General features: G+C 42.5%; 1 protein-coding gene across 1 annotated transcript; it reads left to right on the top strand.

The window, feature by feature from the left end:
* PGM2 (phosphoglucomutase 2) lies at positions 1-26,337 on the top strand. The gene is made up of 14 exons (XM_081924507.1): positions 1-166; positions 8,168-8,335; positions 11,097-11,203; positions 12,738-12,822; positions 14,534-14,617; positions 16,146-16,339; positions 17,463-17,652; positions 18,070-18,167; positions 19,784-19,964; positions 20,045-20,138; positions 22,227-22,356; positions 22,449-22,638; positions 23,781-23,914; positions 24,266-26,337. The coding sequence occupies exons 1-14, from the start codon at positions 92-94 to the stop codon at positions 24,366-24,368; spliced, it is 1,833 nt and encodes a 610-aa protein (XP_081780633.1). The 5' UTR covers positions 1-91; the 3' UTR covers positions 24,369-26,337.

Genomic DNA, 26,337 nt, shown 5'->3' with positions numbered 1-26,337 from the left:
GGCCGCGTTGCTGCGCCTCCGGAACCGGGGAAGAGGCTGCTGAGGCGATTCGGAGGGGACGGAGCGGCGGCGGCGGCGCTGAGGGGAGAGAATGGCGACGATGGCCGAGGGCTTGGAATCCCAGCGGGTCCAGTTAGCGGCTTCCGACTGGCTGCTGTGGGACAAGGTGCGGGAGAAGGAGGGGAGGAAGGAGCCGGGCGTGAGGGGAAGAGGGAGGCCGGCCAGGAGCTCATATAGTGGGCGCCTGTCGGAGATGAGAGAGCTGCCGGGTGGGGAAGGGACACCGCGGGGTCATCCAGCCCAACCCCCTCGCGCTGCGGGAATGAAGGCGGCGCGTTCGAATCGCAGAATGGTGGGGTTGGAAGGGAACGAATGGGGCGTGTTAGAATGAGAGGATGGTGGAGTTGGAAGGGAACCCCTGTGGTCATCCAGCCCAACCATCTGCGCTGCAGGAATGAATGTGCAAGTAGCCATAGGCAACGTCTCTGGGGGACCTCAGGGAGCTTTTCAGAAGCATGTTGCGTAAGCTGCCTGGCCCTTCCTTCCCCAGGAAGGGTGGCCATTAGCATTATTATTGTGCATTTCGGCCTCCTGGGGCTGGCTAGGGAGTCCGTGACTGCAGGAACAGGATTTCCTTTTTTTAAAATGCTGTAATAAAAATGATTTTTATTAATTTTAAATTACAAAAATCCAATATGCACCAAATTATATTAATACCAAATAACAATACCAATTAATATACAAATCAATTGCATTTTGTTGTTGTTGTTTAGTCGTGTCCGACTCTTCGTGACCCCATGGACCAGAGCACGCCAAGCACTCCTGTCTTCCACTGCCTCCCGCAGTTTGGTCAAACTCATGCTGGTAGCTTCAAGAACACTGTCCAGCCATCTCTGTCGTCCCCTTCTCCTTGTGCCCTCAATCCTTCCCAACATCAGGGTCTTTTCCAGGGAGTCTTCTCTTCTCATGAGGTGGCCAAGTATTGGAGCCTCAGCTTCAGGATCTGTCCTTCCAGTGAGCACTCAGGGCTGATTTTCATAAGAATGGATCGGTATGATCTTCTCGCAGTCCATGGGACTCTCAAGAGTCTCCTCCAGCACCATAGTTCAAAAGCATCAATTCTTTGCCATTCAGCCTTCTTTATGGTCCAGCTCTCACTTCCATACATCACTACTGGGAAAACCATAGCTTTAACGATACAGACCTTTTGTGCGCAAGGTGATGTCTCTGCTGTTTAAGATGCTTAAAAATCTTTAAAATCAATTACGTAGCCAATTATAAATTTTGTATGGCTTCCCACGTGCTATGCTTCAGGGTCTGATTCCTTTTCGTTCTGCCTCTAGACTATTGCTCAAACCAAATACAACCCATTCTTGATAAAATCCCTAATACCATAGCTGCAATGATTAACTTCAATTCGCATTAACACATACAGTAATTTGTAATATAGTTATCCTTTCTTCTTCCTGTGTGAGGTTTTAATTTCCATCAGATATCAAATATTATGTTCATATTAATTATTCCTGATCTCCTTTGTTGTTCCTGATCTCCTCTGAAGAGGTCTCTCTCTTTGTTCCCAACTCTTCTGATGCATCTGTAAAATTACACTTTCGATTTCAAACAGGGAGTCACCCAAAGTCCTGCCAGAGCCCTGGCTGGCCTCCAGGTTCTCCCCTCCACGTCCAGTTGAAGCAATTAATTCTAATTATTTGTAGAAGATAGATCTGGTGCCCCGGCAAGTCTTCAAAGTCCAGTCTTTCCTCCCCTCAATGAGGGGGCAAGTAAAATAATTAACTCCGCAGAGTCTCCAACCCCTTTTTATAATTATTCCAAACATTATTTTTTTCTCACACAGTCCCATTTGTCATTTTGATATATATCTGTGCTCCCATCTCCTTTCTTCTTCATTTGGTTTAAAGAACAAAACGTTTAGCATTCCCAGGCATTCGGGGGGGGCGGGGGGTTGCTGAGTCATTTATGTAACAAAGGATTCATAATGAAGCCATTGGCTCCCCCCACAAACATATACTGTCTTTTTTGGCTTGAATGAAGTCATCTTTCCAATTTAAATCTGTACGACCTTGTAACAGTTTCAGTTCAGCAGTCCTTAGTCTTGTCCCATCATTACCAACATGTGTCTCTGCATTAATCCTAATGAATCCTTTCATGAACAGAAGTACCACTGTTCTTAATGGCGGCATTGGAGGGGCGAATTGCTTTGCACCCAAGCGTCTCCCTGCCTCTCAAATCCATGTAGGAGCGAAAGCCAGGTACCAAGACTATCCGCAAGTGTAGCCCACTCCCCCTGGGCCCTGGGGGGAATTTACAAAAATAATTACCCTCTTTCATCTTTGTTTCTTGCTTCGCCAGTGGTCTCCGCTGTCGTGGGAGCTGTGCCATTAAGGCAACCGGAAGCCACAGGAGCAGGATTTCCAATAAGAGAGCATAGAATGATAGAACTGGAAGAGACCCTGAGGGTCATTTAGTCAGTGTTAGAAACAGATATGAAAGCTAGGAGATAATGGCACCTTAAGCCTAGTTTATGGGCGCAACAACGGAATGTCTAGGCGCACTTTTTTGTAACAAGAATACAAAGCTGAAAATGAATGCACTGCAGCTTAAATATTATGTTCATTTTTCACATGGTCTAGACCTCATCTGAGGACTGCAAAAAACAAAGCCATACTTCCCCTGCCTGTCCCCCTGATATTCTTACGATGGTCCCTTCTCCAGTCCTGAGAGAGTGGCTGGAAGTGGGGAGGCAGAAAAAGGCTGTCCTTTCCTTCCATTCTGCAGTATTAATCTGAATTCTTAGGCGTATTTCTGAGCTCAGGAACTGCTCATGCAAATGAAATTCCCGGCTGCAAAATGTGCCTAGAACAATGGGAGTTTCGAATGCTGCGTCTAGTCCAGTCCCCTGCACTGCAGGGATAAATCTGATTTGTTAGAATCATATAATTGTAGAGTTGGAAGGGACCCTGCGGGTCATCTAGTCCAATCCCTTGCATGCAGGACTCTCCACTAAAACATCCATGACAGATGGCCATTCAACCTCTGCTTCAAAACTTCCAAGGAAGTTTCCTTGCACTGCAAGTACTATGATGTAATAAGGTAAAGGGACCCCTGACCATTAGGTCCAGTTGTGATCGACTCTGGGGTTGCGGCGCTCATCTTGCTTTATTGGCCGAGGGAGCCGGCGTACAGCTTCCGGGTCATGTGGGCAGCATGATCAAGCCACTTCTGGTGAACCAGAGCAGCACATGGAAACGCCGTTTTCCTTCCCGCTGGAGTGGTACCTATTTATCTACTTGCACTTTGATGTGCTTTTGAACTGCTAGGTTGGCAGGAGCAGGGACCGAGCAACAGGAGCTCATCCCGTCGTGGGGATTCAAACCGCCGACCTTCTGATCAGCAAGTCCTAGCTCAGTGGTTTAACCCACAGCACCAATATCTAGAGGGCTGCCACATGGGGGAATGAAGCAAACTTGTTTTTCCCCTGCTCTGAACTGTAAGACCTGAACCAATAATGGCTTCAAGTGACAAGAAATGAGATTCCTCCTAAACATCAGGAAGAACTTTCTGATGGCTGTCTGACAGTGGAACAGACTCCCTCAGGAGGGTGTGGGCTCTCCTTCCTTGGAGGGTTTTAAGCAGAGGCTGGACGGCCTTATGGCTACTCACCTACTAATTAGAACATGATTTCAACATTGCTAACCATAGTGCCTTCAAGCATTTACCCTTATGAACACCGTGTTTCCTTTCTACCAATGCCCAGTGTATCAGCAATGAAGACAAAGGTGATAGTGACCCAATATCCACTGCCCAAATCATCTAATTATGTCTATGTTCTATTTTTGAATGGGTTACAGTACGTACTGTACTCCACAAAAACATGTGACTTGGGTATCAAAATTAAATTTTAGAACTATCTAGACTAGAGGCCTTTTGTGTGTTAGTAGCAGAATCATTCAGCATTCCTTGTATTTCAATAGGGTGGCACAATTTCAGTGGCTGTTTAATTTCTTATTCCAGTTTTTTTGTTTTTGCTTTACTTTGGAGAGATTTTTAGCTATATGTGTATTTAGTTAAACTTTGTATACCCTTCCTGTCTTACATAAATAGCTTTTGTTTCCCCAGATAGTTGAAATACCTTGCAGTACATTTCTTACAATTCTGCTTTGTAACAGTTTACGTTATCTTAAAATTCCAGACATTATTCAGTGATTTATTTTTGATCCTCTAGGTGGTTAATGTTGGTGGGTACAGTACATTGAAAGAAAGAAACTGGTTGTGTTATGAGTTTTGGATCATAATATTTATTGAGCAATCCCATTCTAAATTTGTATAATATTTATATGTACTGAAAGCAGTTTAAGCATAAAAAACCCACATTCAGAGGCAGATACGCACCAGTCACCAGACCCTGTTGCTTCTGAAATAGTACTTTGCATGGGCTTACTGTTGAGAAAGTGGCTTGAGGAATGTAACCTTAAATATCAGAAGATGGTTACAAAACCTAAAGTAAAGTTCAACTAAGATCATCCTCCTGATAAGCAGCAGAGTACTATATTTACTGTTACAAAACGAGGGTCCACCTTAGCCAGCTATTACGCATACAGATACCTCAATCCTTGGATGAACGGTGTCCTGGCCTAGAAGCATTTGGGCAAGTTCAGGTTCATAGGTTTCGTAATTTCTGGACTTTGTTATGCATTACAGTGGTACCTCGGGTTAAGTACTTAATTCGTTCTGGAGGTCCGTTCTTACCCTGAAACTGTTCTTAACCTGAAGTACCACTTTAGCTAATGGGGCCTCCTGCTGCCGCCGCGCCGCATGATTTCTGTTCTCATCCTGAAGCAAAGTTCTTAACCTGAAGCCCTATTTCTGGGTTAGCAGAGACTGTAACCTGAAGCGTATGTTACCTGAGGTACCACTGTACAAGTATGGTAATGTTAATCCTGATTTAAACCAGAATCCACAGGAGGCCTGAAAGGTGGCAACACGAGAACGGACCTTTTCACTGGTGGCTCCCTCTTATGGCATGCTCTCCCCAGGGTGCCTTGCCTTGGCACCATCATTACATATCTTTAGGAATCAGTCGTCAGCACAATTTCTTTATTTTTGGCCAGGCTTTTAATTACCCATGTTTTCTGGGAGTGGGTAGAATGTTTTAATGTAGCTTTTAAAAAATGGAACTACCTTTTAGACTTTTGTTTTCTTTATCCCCAGTTTTAATGTATCTCCTTGCTTGCTTGCTTGCTTGCTTGCTTGCTTGCTTGCTTGCTTGCTTGCTTGCTTGCTTGCTTGTTTTTACTGCAAATGCCTTGGAGTTACTTTGGTAAAAAAAAGCAACCTATGAATTTTATAAACAGCAATAATAATGGTAGCAACGTCTGCTTTCTCATTGACCAACAAACAAAACTACAGTACTGCCCTACTTCCATCCCTATTAATCCTGAGACAAGGAGTGACTGATTGCACTCCTATTGCCTTCAATGGGTTTACTGCATTTCCATGTGTTTAATATGCTCCTGTAATTTGTAGTTTAGTGATAAAAGGGCAAGACTTTGGAAGCCCTTAGTTCAAATTTAACCTCAGAGCTGAACCTGGATATGACAGCAGGTGATCTGTTTATTTCACAAAAATTTAATGCCAAAAGTAACAGTCTAAAATGGAATAAGAATATGTTTTGTGGAACAGAGAGCCAATGTAGAAGAAAGCAAATTCAAGGTTTAATGAGCTGCTTGTAGAAGGACAGTCCATTAACTGTGGGTCCGCTGCTGAAAAGACCCTGATTCTAGTGAATGCCAAGCTTGTATCCACAGAAGATGGTGCTGTTAGCAGGGCTTCACTGAACCCGTTTGCAGTTCACACTTAGAGTAGTATTCTACCACTGTAAACCATCATGGCTTCCCCCAAAGCATCCTGGGAAGTATAGTTAGTTAAAGATGCTGAGAGTTGTTAGGAGAGCTTCAGGGAGCTTCAATTTTCAGAGTGGTTTACCACTCCTTCCCAGGGCACTCTGGGAACTGTAGCTGCATGAAGGCAATAAAGGTAAAGGGACCCCTGACCATCAGGTACAGTCATGGCCGACTCGGGGGTTGTGGCGCTCATCTTGCTTTACAGGCTGAGGGAGCCGGCGTACAGCTTCCGGGTCATGTGGCCAGCATGACTAAGCCGCTTCTGGCGAACCAGAGCAGCGCACGGAAACGCCTTTTACCTTCCCACCAAAGCGGTATCTATTTATCTACTTGCACTTTGATGTGCTTTTGAACTGCTAGGTTGGCAGGAGCAGGGACTGAGCAACGGGAGCTCACCCCGTCGCAGGGATTTGAACCGCCGACCTTCTGATCGGCAAGTCCTAGGCTCTGTGGTTTAACCCACAGCGCCACCTGCGTCCTGCGTGAAGGCAATAGGGGTCTCCTAACAGCTCCCTTAGCAAACTACATTTCCCGGGATACTTTGAGGAAAGCCAGGTCTCCTTATAAAGCGATGTGATGCTGCTTTAAATGTATATTGCAGATGGAGCCACTGACAATCCATGGCAAATCATGTGGTGGGAGATTCTCCCCGAGTGAAGTGCTTTGGATGTCCAAAGCATTTCAACTGACTGCTAAGTAGAAGAATGAGTGAGTGTTAGATCAGGCTGCAAGTATCATTGTTATTAAGCACCTCTTTGCCCAGCAATGTGTGGAATAATCTGAGTTTTAGCTACTGTATTGATTTATGCATGCATGCATTTCAGTTATATTTATTCCTCCTACCAGGATGCAAATCCTTCCAAGGTGGCTTTACAGAGCAAAAAAAGCAAACAAAACGCTCCCCTTTCCATTGTGCCTTTTGGATTGGAAGCCAGAGGGCAAAGACTGTCTTATGGTTGATGCTTATGAGCTGGTCTAGGAGCCTTTTCTGAAGAGCAGAATGGTTCAGCTTTTTACTGTAGAACATTTCCAGCACAAAGTCTTGGGGCCAACTTTCTTTGAAGCTGCAGTCGTCAGCTGTAATCTTTACATTCGGCACAGAAGGCCAAATGTAAAGATTCTCAGTATTTCAAGAGCTCTAATATGTTCCATGTGGCTTCCTATAAGATAATTGCTGTGTGATTCTGGTCTTGAGGAAGAATTAGGGACAATGAATCTTCTTGTGGTTTGTATCCCCCTCTTTAAAACAAAAAACAAAAACCAGCTGGATTTGGGCAAACAGTCTCTGTATTGTCTGAATGTTTCAGCTTGGTACTGCAAATACTTCTGTGAAGTGAGTTGCCTAACTCGGCAACAGGTTTGAGGACATGACTCCTTTCCTGTATTGCTTCTCTAGAGCTGCCTTTAGTTGTTAGGCAAGTGCTGGACATGCAAGGCACTTTGTAAATGCCATAACAACATATGGAGCAACATGTCTGTATTGTGATATGAAAAAGAATCTCACGGCCATCTAAAAATAGGCAACGTCATTAAGCTGTCAGGTATCCATTAGGGTTAAATGATATAATGGTAGCTTTGCATTCAGTCACTATTTGAGGACTGTAATTGTGGCTATGGGCATTTCCTCAAGTTGCTTCAGATGTCTTCTAAATGTCATATAGTTGTTTATTTCTTTGATATCTGATGGGAGGGCGCCACTACCGAGAAGGCCCTCTGCCTGCTTCCCTGTAACTTCGCTTCTCGCAGGGAGGGAACTGCCAGAAGGCCCTCTGCGCTGGACCTCAGTGTCCGGGCAGAATAATGGGGGTGGAGACGCTCCTTTAGTTGTACTGGGCAGTTTGACTTCACCCCGTGAGGCATACTTTATCGTCTCTCGAGACAGACAGATGCCAACAATAAATGGCCCCTGGTCCTGGCCTGGGTTGTTGGGTGTTGAACTGAGAGTGTCTCCTTCAGCTGCATTTTGTAAGGAAACGTCAGTATTGGTGCTGGCCAGAAAGCTGACTTTTAGGAAAGCTGCTCCCTTACAGACCCTTCATGGACAAACTTGTGATAAGCTTTCAAGGAACCCCTGAATTTCTCTGAATTGGATTCCCTAGAATAATGGAAGTCTTGCAGTTATACTCTTTCCATTGTAAGACTTGCTTCCCTCAAAAAAATTGGCAAAGTAGGTATAGTTTTCCATAAAAGGTGCCCTAAATTCTGGGCTCAAAATTAAACCCTGGTGAAATCTTTTTCCTTTACAGAATTCCAAAACCAGAGACAATGTAAAGTATCTGCTTGCAAATCAGAGTACAGAAGAACTCAGAAAATGTTTTGGTTCACGGATGGAATTTGGGACTGCCGGCCTCCGAGCACCTATGGGAACAGGAACATCTCGGATGAATGATTTGACTATTATTCAAACTACTCAGGTACCAGATTTAAACAAACAGGTCTTTATTTTTCTTTAAAAGTACTGTTTGCCTGTTTTTCAAAGAATGGTTGTAATTGACAGAAAGTTGAGTGCCTCTCTCATTATCAATAAGTCAAGCCCATCAAACTTCCTCTGGTTTGTACCCAAAGTTTGTAATAATTACAATATGTTGAGAGTCAAATAATTGAAACCATTTCAGTGGCTTAATCATGCTTTTCTTTAATGGGTAAGCATACCATTAATGTCTCTGCAACTATTTGTAATGATTGGCTGTTTAAAAAAAAAATCACACCAAAGCTTTAGAGAAATTAAACTGCATCTCAAAATGGCCATCATTTTCCACTGGAACACCTGTTCAGTTTGCAAGATTAAAATGAGCTTTTAGAAATAGTTTCTCCACTATTTGGAGGCTAAATCTTCCGATTTGGGAGAGTTTTTCCTGAAGGTGGCTTATAAATTTTTGAAATAACATAAAGTCTGGATTGAATGTTAGTGAGATATGTGTTGAAGCGTAGGCACAGAAAAATACAATCAGAGTGTTGCAAGGCATATGCAATTGCCACATTGCTGCAAGGATTGTAAGATAGCAGATCACTAAATCGACCTGAATAAATATCCAGGTGGAGCACTAATTGGGAGATTGCACAAGCTGTTTGCATTATTTGTGCCACAGACAGGCAAAGTCCCACAGCCCAGCTATGTTGCTCTTCTCAGATGACCAGAAAACCATTCAACAAACATGGGAGCAATTTACATGAAGTCGTCATCATCATCAAACCCTTTATTGGCATCACAAACAAACATCCAATAAAAAACAATACAGAATTACCACTTCCCCAGTGGCACAAAACATTTGCTAAAAGAAAGGAGGCAGAGCGGTCTGTCGTCACATCTCTAGGTCTCCAGGGAGATCAGACATCTGCAGTGTTTTTCGACGACAAAAAACCAAATAGAGATATTCAGCCACTAACTTGGTGAGCTCCTGATCATTCCCCTGTAATAGAAAATGTATGACCTACAACTCTGGTTTCCATTTGGGGATACAGAGTAGATCTAGACATTGCTGATGGAGATCAGCATATAGTTTACAATTAAGAACCATATGTGTAAGGGTTTCCACCAGGTGGTCTTCACAGGGGCACTGATGCTGTAAGTGTTTCATGTTTATCATGAATACAAAAAGATGGCACTGCTGTCTTAGAGTGATTTTTGCAGCAGCTGGGAGCCAGCATGGGGCAATCCTTCCCAATTTAAGTGCAGCCTCACTGCAGACTAAGATCAACATCCCGCTCTTCCCAGATTTTCAGGCATAAATCTTGCCCCCCCCCCCAAAAAAAATCACCTGATTAGCACAGACAAGTATTGCTCAGCTGCTCATTCAAGATTCTGTAGTAAGAACACAATTCCCCTTTCGTGTTGTGTATATAAGAGAGCACATAACTTGCACCACGGTCATTTACATTGGCACATATGCGCAGTATGAAAAGAATAACTCTGCAATGCTTGCACAAAATCATGGCTTATAGCCATTTAAATCACTAGTCAGTAAGACTTGATTTAAATCAGTAGTCAGTAAGACTTGATTTAAATCTTTTTTTTTTTTTTTACAGAAAGACTCATTCATTCTGGTATAATCTTAATATTTACAACCAGATGAAGGTTTCATTTTTGGAATAATAAATTCTCAGAGTAGTTTTTACAGTTATATAAGAAATTACTGATGTGGTTATACTATTAGAAATACATAGACAGATAATTATGAAATTATTGTGAGGTTTAATAAATTAGCTGTTTATATTTGGACAACTTTTCTGCTGTACTTTATTGGAAGGAGAAAAATAATCATTTCCTTAATAACATTTTAAACAATTTATTTAACTGAAACAATAACATTATAGCATATGTATTTATGTTTGTTAACTGATGTGGTTAAATGATTTTTTTTTAAAAAAAAACTTAGGCTGAGTTTTAGCACACATGAAAAACTTAAAACAAATTCTTATTTCCTGACAAATAGCCTTTGGACTATAATGTAACTTAAATAGAAAACTATCTTTAGAAAGATTTTTCCTCCCAAAGCGTTTTATTTTAAAAATCCAATTTAAATTTTAAAAATCCAATTTAAATTAAAAAATCCAATTTAAATTTTAAAAATCCAGTGTTTTTTGTGTGTGTGTGTGTTTTTAAAAAAATCATTGATTTTTTTCCCCACCCTGCTTATAACATTGCATTGGCCACCCTACTCCAGCACACCATACTGTAAGCACCTTACTTGCAGAGGCAGTAGATAAATGCATTCCTCAAAGTTACTGTAGTAGGTATTTCCTTAAGTATGACCTGAGGTTTTCAATCTCTTTATCTTACCTGATCAAAAGGCTCTTCCTTGTTAACAGCATTTCTTTTTGGGAAAAGGTATGCTTTGTAGAAAAGGAGATTTGCATGTTGGTTCGTCTTTCAGGTACCACTTTTCATTCTTAGATTTTGTCCCCAAGATGATGCATTAAAAGCCCTCCGCCACTTGCGGGGGAGAGGGGACGTATTTTTGGGGAAATGGGTGGAAGGTGAAAGCTCACCAAGTTGTTTCTGCCTCCACTCTCCTGCCCTCAAGATCACGAGCCCTGTAATATATTCATTTCAAGACGCCGTAACTTCTTCACTTTGCGAGCAATAGCTTCCTCATCCTCTGTTCTGTAGAAGATGTGCAAAGTTATATGACGGACTTTCAAAACTGCTGGCGCTTTGTATGCTTTCGTTTCTAGGGATTCTGTAGGTACCTTGAAAAGAGCTTCAGTGACCTGAAGAAAAGAGGCGTTGTGATTGGCTACGATGCTCGCGCTCATCCTCCAAGTGGCGGTAGCAGCAAAAGGTATTCTTAGCAACTGCTACAATGATTTGTTCATGACATGCTTGTTTTGCCATAGATGGAGAAGGGGCCCACTCAGAATGAACTCCTTTCTTGACTTAAACTCAAGCGAAAGTCTGTGCCATGATGAGCTGATAAGATTGATTGAATGATTTTTTAAATTCCACCTTTCCTAAAAATATCACTATTAAAACAATAAAAATATTAAAATTCAATGGGTCTGGCATCTCCAGTTGTGTATCTTTCTTCTTATTTAGGTTAACTGGGACAAAGAATAATAAAATGAAACGAATTAAGGCTGTAATTTGAAGCACGCTTGCTAAGGAGTGAGGTCTATTTTATTGGGATATATCTCCCAAGTAAGGACACTTAAGAGTATGTAAGATTTATGGGAAGTTGTTTTAGTCTATTCTATTGTGGTTGTTTTAACTTCCTTTATGTTTTAATTTGCAGTTGTATTTTTTAGTGGTGATTTTATTGTTTTATATCTTTTTGTAAACTGCATTGTAGCAAAAACCCTCAATCAAGCAGCATATAAATTTTATGAAATACATACATAGATACATACATACATAATATCATTATTGGTAAGAAGTGTATTGAAAACTCAGAAAGTGTTTGTTCTACAAACTGCTCTGCTGTACTCTGCTGCCCCCTGGCTGCCAGAGATCCCTCTTTTATTTCATTATGTTGTGGAGAAAAAGCAGTGCTTGCCTGGCGACTAGGGGGTGAATCTGGTTTCCTTTCGGAACTGAGGGACAACTTATAGTGGTACTTAACTTTTTAAAGCCCTGGCTATACAACCAGATTGGTTGGCTTTAATAGCCGGGGCTTGGCCTGCTTCATATGTTAACATCATACTTTTTCTGTCACGCCCAGAGACTTTATCTCCATACTAGATGCATTTTAAGGGACGCGGGTGGCGCTGTGGGTTAAACCACAGAGCCTAGGACTTTCCGATCAGAAGGTCGGCAGTTCAAATCCCTGTGACGGGGTGAGCTCCCATTGCTCGGTCCCTGCTCCTGCCAACCTAGCAGTTCGAAAGCACGTCAAAGTGCAAGTAGATAAATAGGTACCACTCTGGCGGGAAGGTAAACGGCATTTCCGTGCGCTGCTCTGGTTCGCCAGAAGCTGCTTAGTCATGCTGGCCACATGACCCGGAAGCTGTCTGCAGACAAACGCTGGCTCCCTTGGCCTATAGAGCAAGATTAGCACGCAACCCCAGAGTCGTCCATGACTGGACCTAACAGTCGGGTATCTTTACCTTTCACCTTTAGATGCATTTTATAGCCCATGAAAAACACTGGGAAGAAACTTATCATATGTAGGTCACCCGATTCATGTCCTTATGATGGAGAACATGGCCGTGCTACCGTCCTTCATAGATTGCTAAATGCATGCTGTTTGCAGGGTGGGTGCCGGCAAACGTAATGCATGAATATCAACTAAATGGCACCTAGGCTCAGTGCAGTACTTCTTCGAGTTTTGCAAGAGGATTCCTTCCTTGTTTTCAAATTATTATTTTTCTCGCCAATAGATTTGCAAGGCTTGCTGCGACAGCATTTATCAGTCAAGGCATTCCTGTGTACCTTTTCTCCAACATCACACCGACTCCTTTTGTGGTAGGTCATTAGCTTCCCTGTACCCCAGTTACGCTACTTATACATTGTTAGAAGGGTCAGCAGATAAATATAATTTATTGTGGTGTTATACACACACACACACACAGAGAGAAATAGAGAGAGAGAGAAAAGAGAGAGAGAGAGAGTTGTACCTTGTAAGTCAAATGGAATCCATTCCAGAAGTCCATTTGACTTCCAAAATGTTCGGAAACCAAAGCACGGCTTCTGATTGGCTGCAGGAAGTTCCTGCAGCCAATCGGAAGCCCTGCTGGACGTTCGGCTTCCAAAAATAGTTCACAAACCGGAACAGTCACTTCTAGGTTTGCGGCGTTCGGGAGCCAAAACTAAGCTGTTCGAGAACCAAGGTACGACTGTTTTTGCCATGAGATGAGGTCAAACTAAAACTAGTTATGAGATCGTTAGTTCTTTAAAAAAAAAAGAACTCTGATTAATTTTAAGACAGCCATCTACCGTCTGCAATTGGTTCTTCTGCTCATTGCTTTCTCTGTGCTTTGGAGACCTTCCAGTTTTTTGCAGATTATGACACAGAACTTACCTGTGATGTGGGCTGAGATGAAGGTCTCTGCCTATACTTGCTGCTGTTGATAGAACAGGCCAAATAGGAAGCACCTTTTATTGGAGTGCCATCCCTGATGGTAATTCCATAGCATTTTGATTGAATTGATGCTATGCAGGAGAAATTTAAAAATCATGCGTTCTTGATGCCAAAGGTATGCATGTTGCTAATCCATCTGGATACTTCAGTGTGATGCAGCAGTAGGCATTCTGTGCTTGGTCCAGAAAGACATTGATTCAAGTTCCCACTCAGCCAAGGAGTGCACTGCATGTCTCTGGACAAATTGTTACCTTTCACCCATCCCTCTTTCACAGTGTTGAAGTTAAAATGTAATTCCTATGTATCACATAAACAAAGATCAGTTTAAACAGAACAAGGCTTTCACTATTTCACTGAAATTCTAAAAAGTGCTCCAAATTCAGGGAGACTGTAGTAGGAGGCTGTTTGATAACTGGTGACCAGGACGCATGGGGGAAATCGGAAGAGACAGCTTCTTCTGGACTGAACTTTACAGCTTCATGTATACTGTACTGAGATTCTTAGAATGTGGGAGAGGGGAATACCGTATTTTTCGCCCTATAGGACGCACCGGCCCATAGGACGCACCTAGTTTTTTTGGGGGGAAATCAAGGGAATTCCCCCCCCCCCAGGTTTGCGCAGCCATCCCCAAGCTCCGTCTCCCTCTTCTGCCTTCAGGGACAGTCTCTCTAGCGTCCGTGGGGCAGCGGCTTGCCCCGCTGTCCCCCGAGCTTGTGGGGCTGGCAATGGGGAGAAGCAAGCTTGCTTCTCCCCCCCCCCCCCCCCGGCCAGCCTCCAGACCAGGTTGGGGAATAGCGGGTGGCGCTGCACCTCCCCGCTGTCCCCCGAGCTTGTGGGCTGCAGGCTGCTGCCCGCAAGCCTTGTGAGCCCGCGGGACCTCCCACGAGCTTGCAAGGCTTGCAGATAGCTTCCTGAAGCCTGCATTCGCCCCATAGGACGCACACACATTTCCCCTTCATTTTGGGAGGGAAAAAGTGCGTCCTATACTGCGAAAAATACGGTAAATATTTTCTAAAAACTGTGAAGGAAACAGGGCAATTGCTCCAGGCAGTCTTCTTCCATTTTCAGATTACTTTATTTGCTTATTTTCCACAGCCTTATGCAGTGACTCACCTGAAACTTTCTGCTGGAATTATGGTTACTGCATCTCATAACCCAAAAGAAGACAATGGATACAAGGTATTCTCCTCCTCCTCTTCTTTTTCCAGAACACCTGGATCTGGCCTGAAACAATTTAGAGGTGGAGATCATGTTTCATTTAGGGTTTTTTAAAAACCCTGTACAGCCAGGAGGGTGGGGCAAGAGAAGGAGACACTGCAGAGAGAAGGAGGGTTTAGTCTGTTGGCTACTGCTCCACCAATACATTCCTTGTGGGAAGAAAAAGCTGGCAAAGCAGACCCTGTACCCAGCTTGACTGTCCCCTTGGTGTGTGATTCCTGCAGTTCTACTGCATGTGCTGAGCTGCTGTACTTGACTTGCCTGACCTCCTCATTCTCCATCCGCCCTCCCACATTTTTGTCCCCAGTATGTCCCAGTTTCCCATAGTTCAGGCCCCAGCTGTCTTGGTTGCCACCACCAGCAATGTCATCTGCTCCTACTTCATGGTCATTGCTTGCTCAATTTCCGCCACCGCTTCTGCAACATTCAGACCCGCCACCCCACAAACCAGCTCCATGGAACACGGCTGCCCCACAGCCCTAAAACTAACTACAGTGGTACCTCGGGTTACATACGCTTCAGGTTACATACGCTTCAGGTTACAGACTCCACTAACCCAGAAATAGTGCTTCAGGTTAAGGACTTTGCTTCAGGATGAGAACAGAAATCATGTGGTGGGGGCGCTGCGGCAGTGGGAGGCCCCATTAGCTAAAGTGGTGCTTCAGGTTAAGAACAGCTTCAGGTTACGTACGGACCTCCAGAACGAATTAAGTATTTAACCCGAGGTACCACTGTATCTGTTTATACATCTCTATGCTTTTTAGTTTCTTAGAATTCCAGGGCAACACCTGGTACTTTCAGCTACTAAGCAGCGTATTTTTCGCCCTATTAGACGCACCAGACCATAAGACGCACCTAGTTTTTAGGGGAGGAAAACAAGAAATAAGAAAGCAGTTCAAAGCCTCCTGAGTGAAGAGGGATTGCTCCTCCCTCTTCGCTCAGGAGGCTTTGCGGGGCTATCCCTGAAGCCAGGAGAGCAAGTGGGATCGGTGCGCACTGATCCCTTTTGTCCTCCTGGCTTCAGCGAAAGCAAGCCTCCTGGCTTTCCCCCAACCTCCTGCAAGAGCCACGCACTCTTTAAAGGGAGCGCAGCTCTTGGGGGCTTTTCTGGGAGGTGGGGGAAGGGACAGAGCTGTGCGCTGTCCCTTCCCCCCTCCCACAAGAGCTAGGGATAGCCGCGCAAAGCCTCTGTAGGGGAGTGGGATGAAGGCTCCCTGCTGCCCTGCGGAGGCTTCACGCCGCTAAGGCAGAAACTGGAACAGCGAGAGGGAACGCTGCGCAGCACTCCCTCTAGCTGTTCTGGCTTCTGGGGTAGCCCGTGAAGCCTCTGCAGGGCAGCGGGATGAAGGCATTCGCTCCATAAAATGCACACACATTTCCCCTTTTTAGGAGGGGAAAAGTGCGTCTTACAGAGCGAAAAATACGGTAGATACATCATAATGAAGCTTCCATTAACAGGTAATCTGCATATATTCTCTGTGTTACTTAGGTTTATTGGGAAAACGGCGCTCAGATAATTTCACCTCATGATAAAGGAATTGCTCAGGCTATTGAAGAAAATCTAGAGCCGTGGCCTCAAGCTTGGGATGACAGCCTGATTGATAAAAGTCCCCTACTCCACGATCCTTACGCATCTATTAACAAGGACTACTTTAAGGACATACAGAAGCACTGCTTTCACAGGTAAACTGGCAGGGATGACTTTTCTTCCTTCTTGGGGATAAATCTATGTTATTTAATTTTAGTGCAACAGGATTAAAATTGAAAGTAAGTTGCAAGTAGGTTTCCACATACAGAAATGGGAATTTCTTTTGTCCATTGGGAGGAAGGTGGGACAAACTTCTGATGAGGGATGTAGGATGAAAGAAAAAATGAATGAATCTTTATTTGCATCGGCCATCGGCCATAGCAATAAAACAACAATACGATATACAAAGAATAGAAATAAAAAGTCAATTATCTGAAATACATTTTAGGGTTTTGAATCAATAGTCAAATAGTGGATCTTATTCTGATTGCCCCAGCTAAAAACCTTGCAGCCTTTGCCTTCACCTGCTCATCTTGATTTGCCAAGAGAAAGGACAGTATGACAGTGGCTGGGTGACCGAGAATGGATGATAAAAGAGGGTGATAACCTTATTCCTCAAGTCTTTATAAAGAGTGCAAGCCAGAAGGACATGCGTCACCGATTTGGTACTGCCATCTCCACAGTACAGTATCTCTAGCAAGCAACAAGTATGGAGGCTGTTAAAATGAGTAGGAGAATCAAATGGCGATGTACCAGCTGGTAAGAGGAGTTCATGTAATTAAAATCTCGGCTGATGGCCTAACGTAGATAGACAATGCCTGCTTGACCCTTGAAAGGAAGGCAACTTGTGGCGAGTCCATTTTTCCTTTCTCAGCTGCTAAGGAAAGACATTCAGGACAGGAATGTCCCAAACTTCAGATCTGTGTGTTTCCCTTTGTTCATCCGTTACCGTTCTTCATTCCCTGCCTTATCCCATAAGACATCTAAGCAGGTACTATAGCATTGCCAGCAGAGAGGAGATACACAGAAGGAGTTACACAAACGTTGTAACCACTTTGCAACTGTGTGTGCATGCAGGAACATCTTCACAACGTTGCTTGAATACACAGTCTGCTTACATCAGTTGTGTGGCCTGGAGTTGAGAATCGGGCAACTTGTAAGCGGCTTTTTTTAAAAAAACAAGTTTTAGTGAAAAAGGATACAGTACGGGGCATTTCTTTGTTCTTAGCAGTAAACAAGCTCACACCAATGTAATGTCATTGCTGTACTTAATTTCAGGAATATAAACAAGGAGACAAAGCTGAAATTTGTCCACACTTCTGTGCACGGTGTAGGCCATGAGTTTGTGCAGTCAGCCTTTAAGGCATTTGACTTTAGCCCTCCATTTGCTGTTCCTGAACAGAAGGAGCCTGATCCAGAATTTCCAACAGTAAAATATCCAAATCCCGAGGAGGGGAAAGGCGTACTGGTAAAACACAATTTAGTCAAAATTCTTCCTTCTACTTTTCTTTTGCGCCACTTCAAACCTTTCCTGATAAATCTTCTAAATGCATATTATTTTTTTAAAGACATGTACTTAGAAAAAGCCATCAAACATCTTTTCTTCTTCCTCTTCTCTCTCACTCCTTGCTGTTTCCTGAGGAAAAGTTCATGTTACTTTCATGGAATCAAAAATTTGATGTGTTCCTTTTTCTGCAAGAGGTGCAATTAAAATAATGTGTGAATCAGCACCAAATGGTCTCTTTCTTTGGCATATAGTTTCAGGGTTTGAGCCAAACTTTCCCATCTCTGTAAGCATATAGGCCTTTTGTATTATTATTGGCATAAAATGCGTTGAATATATTTCTTTTCTTTTGGGGTTCTTCACTTTCCTGTTCTTTTTTAGACATTGTCTTTTGCCTTGGCCGAAAAAGAAGGAGCTCGGATTATTTTAGCCAATGACCCAGATGCTGATCGACTTGCTGTTGCAGAGAAACAAGAAAGGTATGGTTGCTTGCTTTGGTGATTTCAGTGTTTAACAATAATTCAATTGTTGAAAATGCCCAAGAGCTATTTATGTAAATGTATATTATCTCTTGCCTTGCTTTTCTCTTGACTACTGTCAAAAGTGTTGGCAGTACATGCTCTTGAGAATAATAATAAAAAATGTATCTTAAATCATTTTCTTTTAAAAAATACATTCACACCCAATATTTGTGGGAAAACATGTCAGTTTGCATTTCTTAGTGCAGAAAGTATTGATCTGGTTTGGAGAGATCTTTCCCATTCTAATTAATTCAAGAAGTGTCTCTGTGTCAAAGAAGCAAGCAGAAGGTTCCTGATGTTTGGGTTATTCCTTCAGAGAAACTGAGTACAGCTGGCTTAAACTGCTTCTCTTATCTCTTCCTGCCAAGGTCATGCTAACTATAAAAGTAAGGACAGAAGGAGTCTGGGTTTCACTTTCTCTTTCTATCTCTTTTCCTTCTGGTGTGGTGTTCCGCACATAGTATGCTTAGTATTAGGGTTTAGACTTATTGTAAGTTATTGTAAGTTTCAGTTAAGTCTGTTGCCACTGGATTTCTTAGGGACAATGCCAATCCTGAATGTATTGAATTTGTGACCGTTATGCTCATCTGGCTTCAGCAGCAGTGAAGCTCTGATGGATGAAATATACCGTATTTTTCGCCCTATAGGACACACTTTTTCCCCTCCAAAAATGAAGGGGAAATGTGTGTGCGTCCTATGGGGCGAATGCAGGCTTTCGCTGAAGCCTGGAGAGCGAGAGGGGTTGGTGCGCACCGACCCCTCTCACTCTCCAGGCTTCAGGAGAGCCCCACCGCCAGCCCCGCAAGCTCAGGGGACAGCGAGGAGGCGCAGCGTGCCATCCCACTGTCTCCCAACGTGGTTTGGAGGCTGGCGGCAGGCTTCCCACGCCTCCAGCCCCGCATGCTCCCAGAGCGGGCTTTGCGCAGCTCTCCGCAAGCTGTGGGAGCCCGGCCCGACTTCACGCTGGGCTCCCATGGCTTGCGGAGAGCTGCCTGTTCTGGGGGCTGGGGTCGGGGGAAGCTTGGGCTTCCCCCACCCCAGCCCCACGCCTGGGGGGGGATAATTTTTTTCCCCTTTATTCCCCCCCCCAAAAAAAATCTAGGTGCGTCCTATGCACCGGTGCCTCCTATAGGGCGAAAAATACGGTAATTGCCTCTGGTCTATTTTTTGGGAATCCTGCAACGTGTTTAAGTTGTTCCTCTGCTAACTATACACTGGAATCTACTCTGGATCAATATTGAGTACAATTACACGACAAATAAAAGTGCACACTCTGTATCTACCGTATTTTTCTGTCTATAAGGCACCCCCATGTATAAGACACCCCCTATTTGGGGGGACTCAGATTTAAGAAAATAGGGGGAGCCACTATCCGTGTATAAGATGCCCCTTAATTTTGGACATTGTTTTTTAGGGGAAAAACCTAGTCGTATACATGGAAAAATACGGTATATCTCTTTGGCTTTGAAACTGCAACCTCAGCACAATTTCTTTACTGTAGTTCCTATCGTTTCTTTATATTAAGCTGTCGAGCTACTGTCACTCTAACCATCTAAACTTGTCATGTCCTTCAGTGGAGAATGGAAGGTGTTTTCTGGCAATGAATCAGGAGCTCTTTTGGGCTGGTGGATCTTCACTTGCTGGAAAAAGCAGAATCAGGAACCCGCTGCCATCAAAGATGTATACATGCTTTCGAGCACAGTGTCCTCCAAAATCTTAAGAGCAATCGCACTCAAGGAAGGATTTCACTTTGAAGTAAGCCGTTTGGGGGCAGGAGAGAAGCGTATTTCATTTTCCTGTAGACAGTGTTCTGACTAAAATCTTGTTCTGCGCAGGAAACATTAACAGGATTCAAGTGGATGGGAAACAGAGCCAAGCAGCTCATGGACCAAGGAAAAACGGTCTTATTTGCCTTTGAAGAAGCGATTGGTAATAAGTATTCCATAACTCAGAGTGGTTTAGACTGAAATATTTTACAGTGATAGGCATCTGTTTAATGTACAGTGGTACTTCAGGTTACATACGCTTTAGATTACATACGCTTCAGGTTACAGACTCCGCTAACCCAGAAATAGTGCTTCAGGTTAAGAACTTTGCTTCAGGATGAGAACAGAAATCATGCTCTGGCGGCGCGGCGGCAGCAGGAGGCCTCATTAGCTAAAGTGGTGCTTCAGGTTAAGAACAGTTTCAAGTTAAGAACGGACCACTGGAACGAATTAAGTACTTAACCGGAGGTACCACTGTACCATCTACTCTTGTGGGTTGTTGGTTTTTTTTACTGGTCTTGAGAACTGATTACCTGTAGTACAGTGGTATCTTGGTTCTCAAACTTAATCCGTTCCAGAAGTCTGTTCCAAAACCAAAGTGTCCCAAAACCAAGGCATGCTTTCCCATAGAAAGTAATGCAAAATGGATTAATCCATTCCAGACTTCTAAAATGAAAGCTATAAACAATATACTGTACTATAAAATAAATAAGACAGTATTGTAGATGATAAAAATGAAAATGAAAAAAATATCTTACCTGCACTGATGATAGTCATTGTTTGGATGGGGGGCTTTTATCCATTTCCACAGTCACATAATCAATCAATCAGTAGCTGAACTGGGTTCCACCCAGTGACAAAAAAACAAATTAACCGGAAAAGCCTCAAAAACACGCAAAATACATAGCAAAAACAAAAGCGCCAAACTTAATCCGTTCCAAAAGTCCGTTTGACTTCCAAAATGTTCGAAAACCATGGCGCAGCTTCTGATTGGTGCAGGCACCCTGGAAACAATAGCCAATAGCTGCATCGGACAGTCGGCTTCCAAAAAGCGTTTGGAAACCGGAACACTTACTTCCAGGTTTTTGACGTTTGAGAACCAAGGTACCACTGTACAGTGAGGCGCATACTGTCTGCATTCATGCTGATGAGAGTAGGAGAAAATGCTTGCCTACTGATAGCTCAGGAAGATAATGTTCAAATGCTAACTGTTTCTAAGCTTTGGCTTTAAAATGGGGCTGCTTATTTCAGCATAACTAAAATCCCACCACTAAGCAATTTCCCTCCCTAAGCCCAACAACCAATAAATACATGATAGTACTTGAGGGTTGGGATACCATGCTGCAATTAACTGAAAACACATTTGCTTCTGGCAATACTTTCTGATGGCAAGGTTCAAATGCTACTTCGGAACATGCATATTACCAATGTGTGTCTTAAAATGTTTCCATGCCCATGTAAATAAATGGGTTAGTTTGCTCATTTAGTGTTAACATAGAAGAGCCTCAGTGAGCCCCAGCAAAGCATTTGTTTTGCACCCACCCACATTGCTACTTCCATCCTGCATGACCAGGAGAACTTCTGCGGAATATGCTTTCTGTTTCAGTGGCTATTATCTTAATTTTACATGAGAACCAGGAATCCTGGTTTAAAACTACCAATGGCTGCTTCTAAACAAGCCACCCTCAAACAATAAGGTATGAAATTTACTTGTTTAGCCACTGCTAAATCAGGATTCTTTGTGTTACATATGAACAAGGCTTAGCATTATATGCAAAGTAAATTCTACAGAACTTATCCCAGCCACATGAGAAGACAGGACCATTATGATGAAGCATTACTTGCAAATCAGTCCTGTGATTGAGATGAAAATTGGGGCTATCTTGGTACTAAAATGCACCTAACCCTACTGAAATTGCAGTGAAATGCATTTCCTAACTTGGGTCATTCATTTGAAATGATCCTTCAGTCTGTGATCCAGGTTTAGGTCTTGGGTTTAGGGCTTAGGTTTAATAATATTAGTCACAACCAAGCACCTAATACAAACCAGATGATGTACAGTTATGAAAGCAACACTGCCTCGCATATGAGCCTGTTATCTTGTGTTGTGTGATAGGACTACTTTATTTCATAGAATCACATTTGTAACCAAATGGAAACTTTATCAAACTTTTGCATTTCATCATCTGTCAAGAACATTTAGACAAAATAGCTTCTGTTAAAGACGTTCTGTCTGTAACTTTGTCTTCAGGATATATGTGCAGCCCTGTGGTCTTGGATAAAGACGGTGTCAGTGCTGCAGTCATAACTGCGGAGATGACTGCTTTTCTGGAAACCAAGAAATTGACTTTGTCTCAGCAGTTGAAAAACATTTACAATGAGTGAGTTTACAGTGAGCGTTTCATAGTATACTTAATATATTTTCTACATACAAGGTACATGGAGCTCACGGGTAACTATTTTGCCTTCAAAGGTACGGCTACCATGTTACTAAAGCTTCCTATTTTATCTGTCACGATCAGAAGATTATTAAGGAGCTATTCGAGAAGCTTAGAAATTATGATGGCAAGAACACTTATCCAAAGACCTGTGGGAGATTTGCAGTGTCTGGAGTACGGGATCTAACTACTGGCTATGACAGTAACAAGACTAATAAAAAAGCTGTAAGTAGCTGGAACTTTTTGTTCTTTTATTTCTATGAGACTTGCTCCATGAATGATGTCCTCATCCTAAATTCCTTTATTTGGAAATAAGTCTCATTGATTTTATTCCAGAGGATGTTGTTGTTGTTTAGTCGTTTAGTCGTGTCCGACTCTTCGTGACCCCATGGACCAGAGCACGCCAGGCACTCCTGTCTTCCACTGCCTCCCGCAGTTTGGTCAAACTCATGCTGGTAGCTTCGAGAACACTGTCCAACCATCTCGTCCTCTGTCGTCCCCTTCTCCTTGTGCCCTCCATCTTTCCCAGCATCAGGATCTTTCCCAGGGAGTCTTCTCTTCTCATGAGGTGGCCAAAGTATTGGAGCCTCAGCTTCACGATCTGTCCTTCCAGTGAGCACTCAGGGCTGATTTCCTTAAGAATGGAGAGGTTTGATCTTCTTGCAGTCCATGGGACTCTTCCAGAGGATAGCCAACTAAAAAGGAGTCCTATGACGTCTTAAAGACTGAGGGAGGAATTCAACGTCGCACTGTTTTGATAAGCGCTTTTGCTTGTCATAGGGAACTATCCCCCTTCTCCTCCCTTCATCTATATTTGTTTGAGGACCAAGGCAGAAATTAGTGGAACACAAGGCTTCAGAAAGTGAACTGGCAGCTGAATACAGAGCTCAGGAAGCAGGGCAAATCCCATCCCTTAATAAGGATAAAAAAATTTAAAACAGTTTCGAAATACTCTGTTTTGTATACTGTCTTGTAAGCAATGCTGGGGCTGCATGTAGAATCCTAGCAGAATTAGTCAATCCACGCTATTCCTTTGTCAGTGCGTATGACTGATGGAAGAATCTTATGAACCCAATAGAGGTATTGTAAGGTGACTTGCTGGTTTGATCTGCATAATTTGCAGATACCTGCAAATTAGAATAGTGTGTGTCATATTGGGGACCCTAAATTTTCGCTCCCCCAAGAAAAAGATAGCTCTTGAAATCCCCACTGTCATTTTTTCACAAGGAAGAGTCCAGGAAAGCTTTTTTCTTTATCCCATGAACCCCACCCTTAGAAAGCTGATGAGTAGTCATTACACATAAGCGCATATGAGTCTCATGCAGTCATATCCAAAATTGTGACAAATTTACCTTTTGTGGTGTTAGGTGCTTCCCACCAGTAAAAGCAGTCAAATGATAACATTTACGTTTACTAATGGATGTGTGGCTACCATGCGAACCAGTGGGACCGAACCCAAAATCAAATACTACTCAGAGCTTTGTGCACCTCCTGGAAACAGGTATTGTTTAGATTTATTTATTTTTCTGTTGCAAACCATTGTTAAATTTGGATTTCTCCTACTATAGACTTTTTCAGAGAATAGATGTTTGAGCAGTTTTCAGAAATCTTTGTTTAACACAGTTTTGGGTTGGGTAAGCTAAATTTCATTCTCACATCCACAAAACCTCAGTCCATTGTATTTCAAATGTGTATTTTAAACCACCTCCCCTTTGCTTTATCCCACCACCACCACTACAGTTCAGAATGGACGTTACCCATTAGCATATCATGGGAATAAATTTACTGTTTTTAATGGGAATGAGAATTTGAATAGATTGAAACCCAGCTTTTCTTTTGGGCTCATTTTTAGTGACTTTGAAAAGCTGAAGAAAGAACTGGATGAACTGGTCAGTGCAATTGAAAAATATTTCTTTGAGCCAGAGAAGAATAAGCTGCAGCCCAAGCCAGAGTGATACAGCTGTCCCTGCTTTCATCTCTACACAAACAATACTTTCTACAGTTAATTGCATAATGTGTGTAAAGCACTTGTTTCCATGAATTAAGGGTGCACGAACGTGACTGTAATTTCACTATTTTGAAAAGTATGTTTGCATGTTTCATCTGTCATGCATACTCTTATTTTGAGGGGAAATATGTCTTCCCTTGGCAAATTCTCCTTCAAACAATTTTCTGATGAAATTGCATTTGGTTTTAATAAAATAGTTGGTAGTGTCTGTTGACACAAGGAACTTCCCCTACCATAGCTCACAAATGGAAGTGCAGAAAGCGCTCAGTAATGGAGGCCGATTTTATGTTACAAGGCTTTGCATTCAACTGTAAGATTGTAAGATTACCACTCATACAGATCTCCTGAGTTTCCTGATCTATCATTCTTGTTTCCATTAGAACTATTAAAACTTTTCAGTCATCTCACTCCTCTTGGTGTGTGCATGTTGAAAAGTTGCCTCTTCGCTTTCCTATATTCTCAAATTGGTCAGTGTCTCCTAGTTTTCCAGCTTTGCTCCCCATCCCTTGCATGCCTAATCTCTTTGGTTGCAAGCATGAGAGCAAAATCTGTTTCTCTTTTTTGACTCACAATGCCTAGTTACTGGAAGTACTCCAGAAATAATTATAATTATAAAATGTAGGGTCTGCCTTGTCAAAATCAGCTGCAATCAAATCAGCACATCAAAGATGTGATATAGTCCCCAGTGCAGACAAGCCAGTAGTCTAACCTGAAACAGCACAGGCTGTTTATCATATATCTGAATCTTGAACTTGTAACAAAACAACATTAGGTATAGTTCTGCCAATAGCAGAGACAATGGATTCAGTTCTGCAAGATGCATATTTCCAGTGCTTTTTTCTGGGGGGATGCAAGGGTACGCATATCCGTAAACATTTTGTGAATTAAGTTTGGCCTCATTGAGGGACAGTATTTCAATATGAGTAGGAAAATGAGAGTACCCCTAAACATTTTTTTAGGAAAAAAAGCACTGCATATTTCTATAATTATGTGCTGTTAACCAGTGTAAAAAATATAAGAAAATCAGACAATTAGTCAGTTGCCCTATATATTCTGAGATAGAGTTCTTTCAAAAATCATTGGTTCTACAGAATATGATCTCTTCTGTCTGTATTGCTTAATTCTGATTACCTGCTCCTCCCCATTGCTTTTGGCTTGTTTGGGTTTTGCTTTGTTATTATCAAGGGAACAACATTAGCTTTATAGCCGCTAGCTATCTAAAGGCGAGAGTCCTGTTGTCCATGACTGATTCCTCCAAATGGAAGCAGAATAAAAAAATTACCTGTCTTAATAATGTATTGCCCAGAGCAGTGGTTATCAAACTTTTTTTTCTGAGTCGCACTTTGCTCATGCTGCCTGGAGTCTTTTCCAACACTCATGTTTGAATGGCAATTCTGAATCACAACCAAGATTGTCCTTGATATCACTTGATGCTCTTGCTCTCATATGGAAAATATATCTATCCATATTTTACAAATTAAAAACACATTTTGATGCTATCCTTTACTACACTGAGATAAATGTTTGATTGTCCTTGAATCTTCCTGCCACACTTGCCACCTGCCCCTTCTACACTCTTTCAAAATCACTGACCTGAAGTTTCGATTACCAAAAAGACAATTTCTTTCTTCATGAATGACTTGAATGACAAATCAGAGATAGGGTGTGCATTTTTTCTTGAAATTGTTGACTGATGTGAAGCTCTTGGAATCCTAGCCAATCTGTCATCCACGATTGGTTTTTTTAAAAACACAGCTTACATTTGCATAACAGTTATGCACTTAATTTATTTGACTGCATTCCGGAAGAACTGTAGAGTCTCATTTGATGTCGCCCAGAGTGGATGCTTCTTATGTATGGCAATGTAAAATACTGTTTTGACTCTTTATTAAATGAGTGTTGCAAAGTTTATAAAA

Source organism: Podarcis melisellensis (assembly GCF_964234715.1).
Source record: "Podarcis melisellensis genome assembly, chromosome: 9".
Taxonomy (NCBI): Eukaryota; Metazoa; Chordata; class Lepidosauria; order Squamata; family Lacertidae; genus Podarcis; species Podarcis melisellensis.
This window is presented reverse-complemented; position numbering and strand designations above follow the sequence as displayed.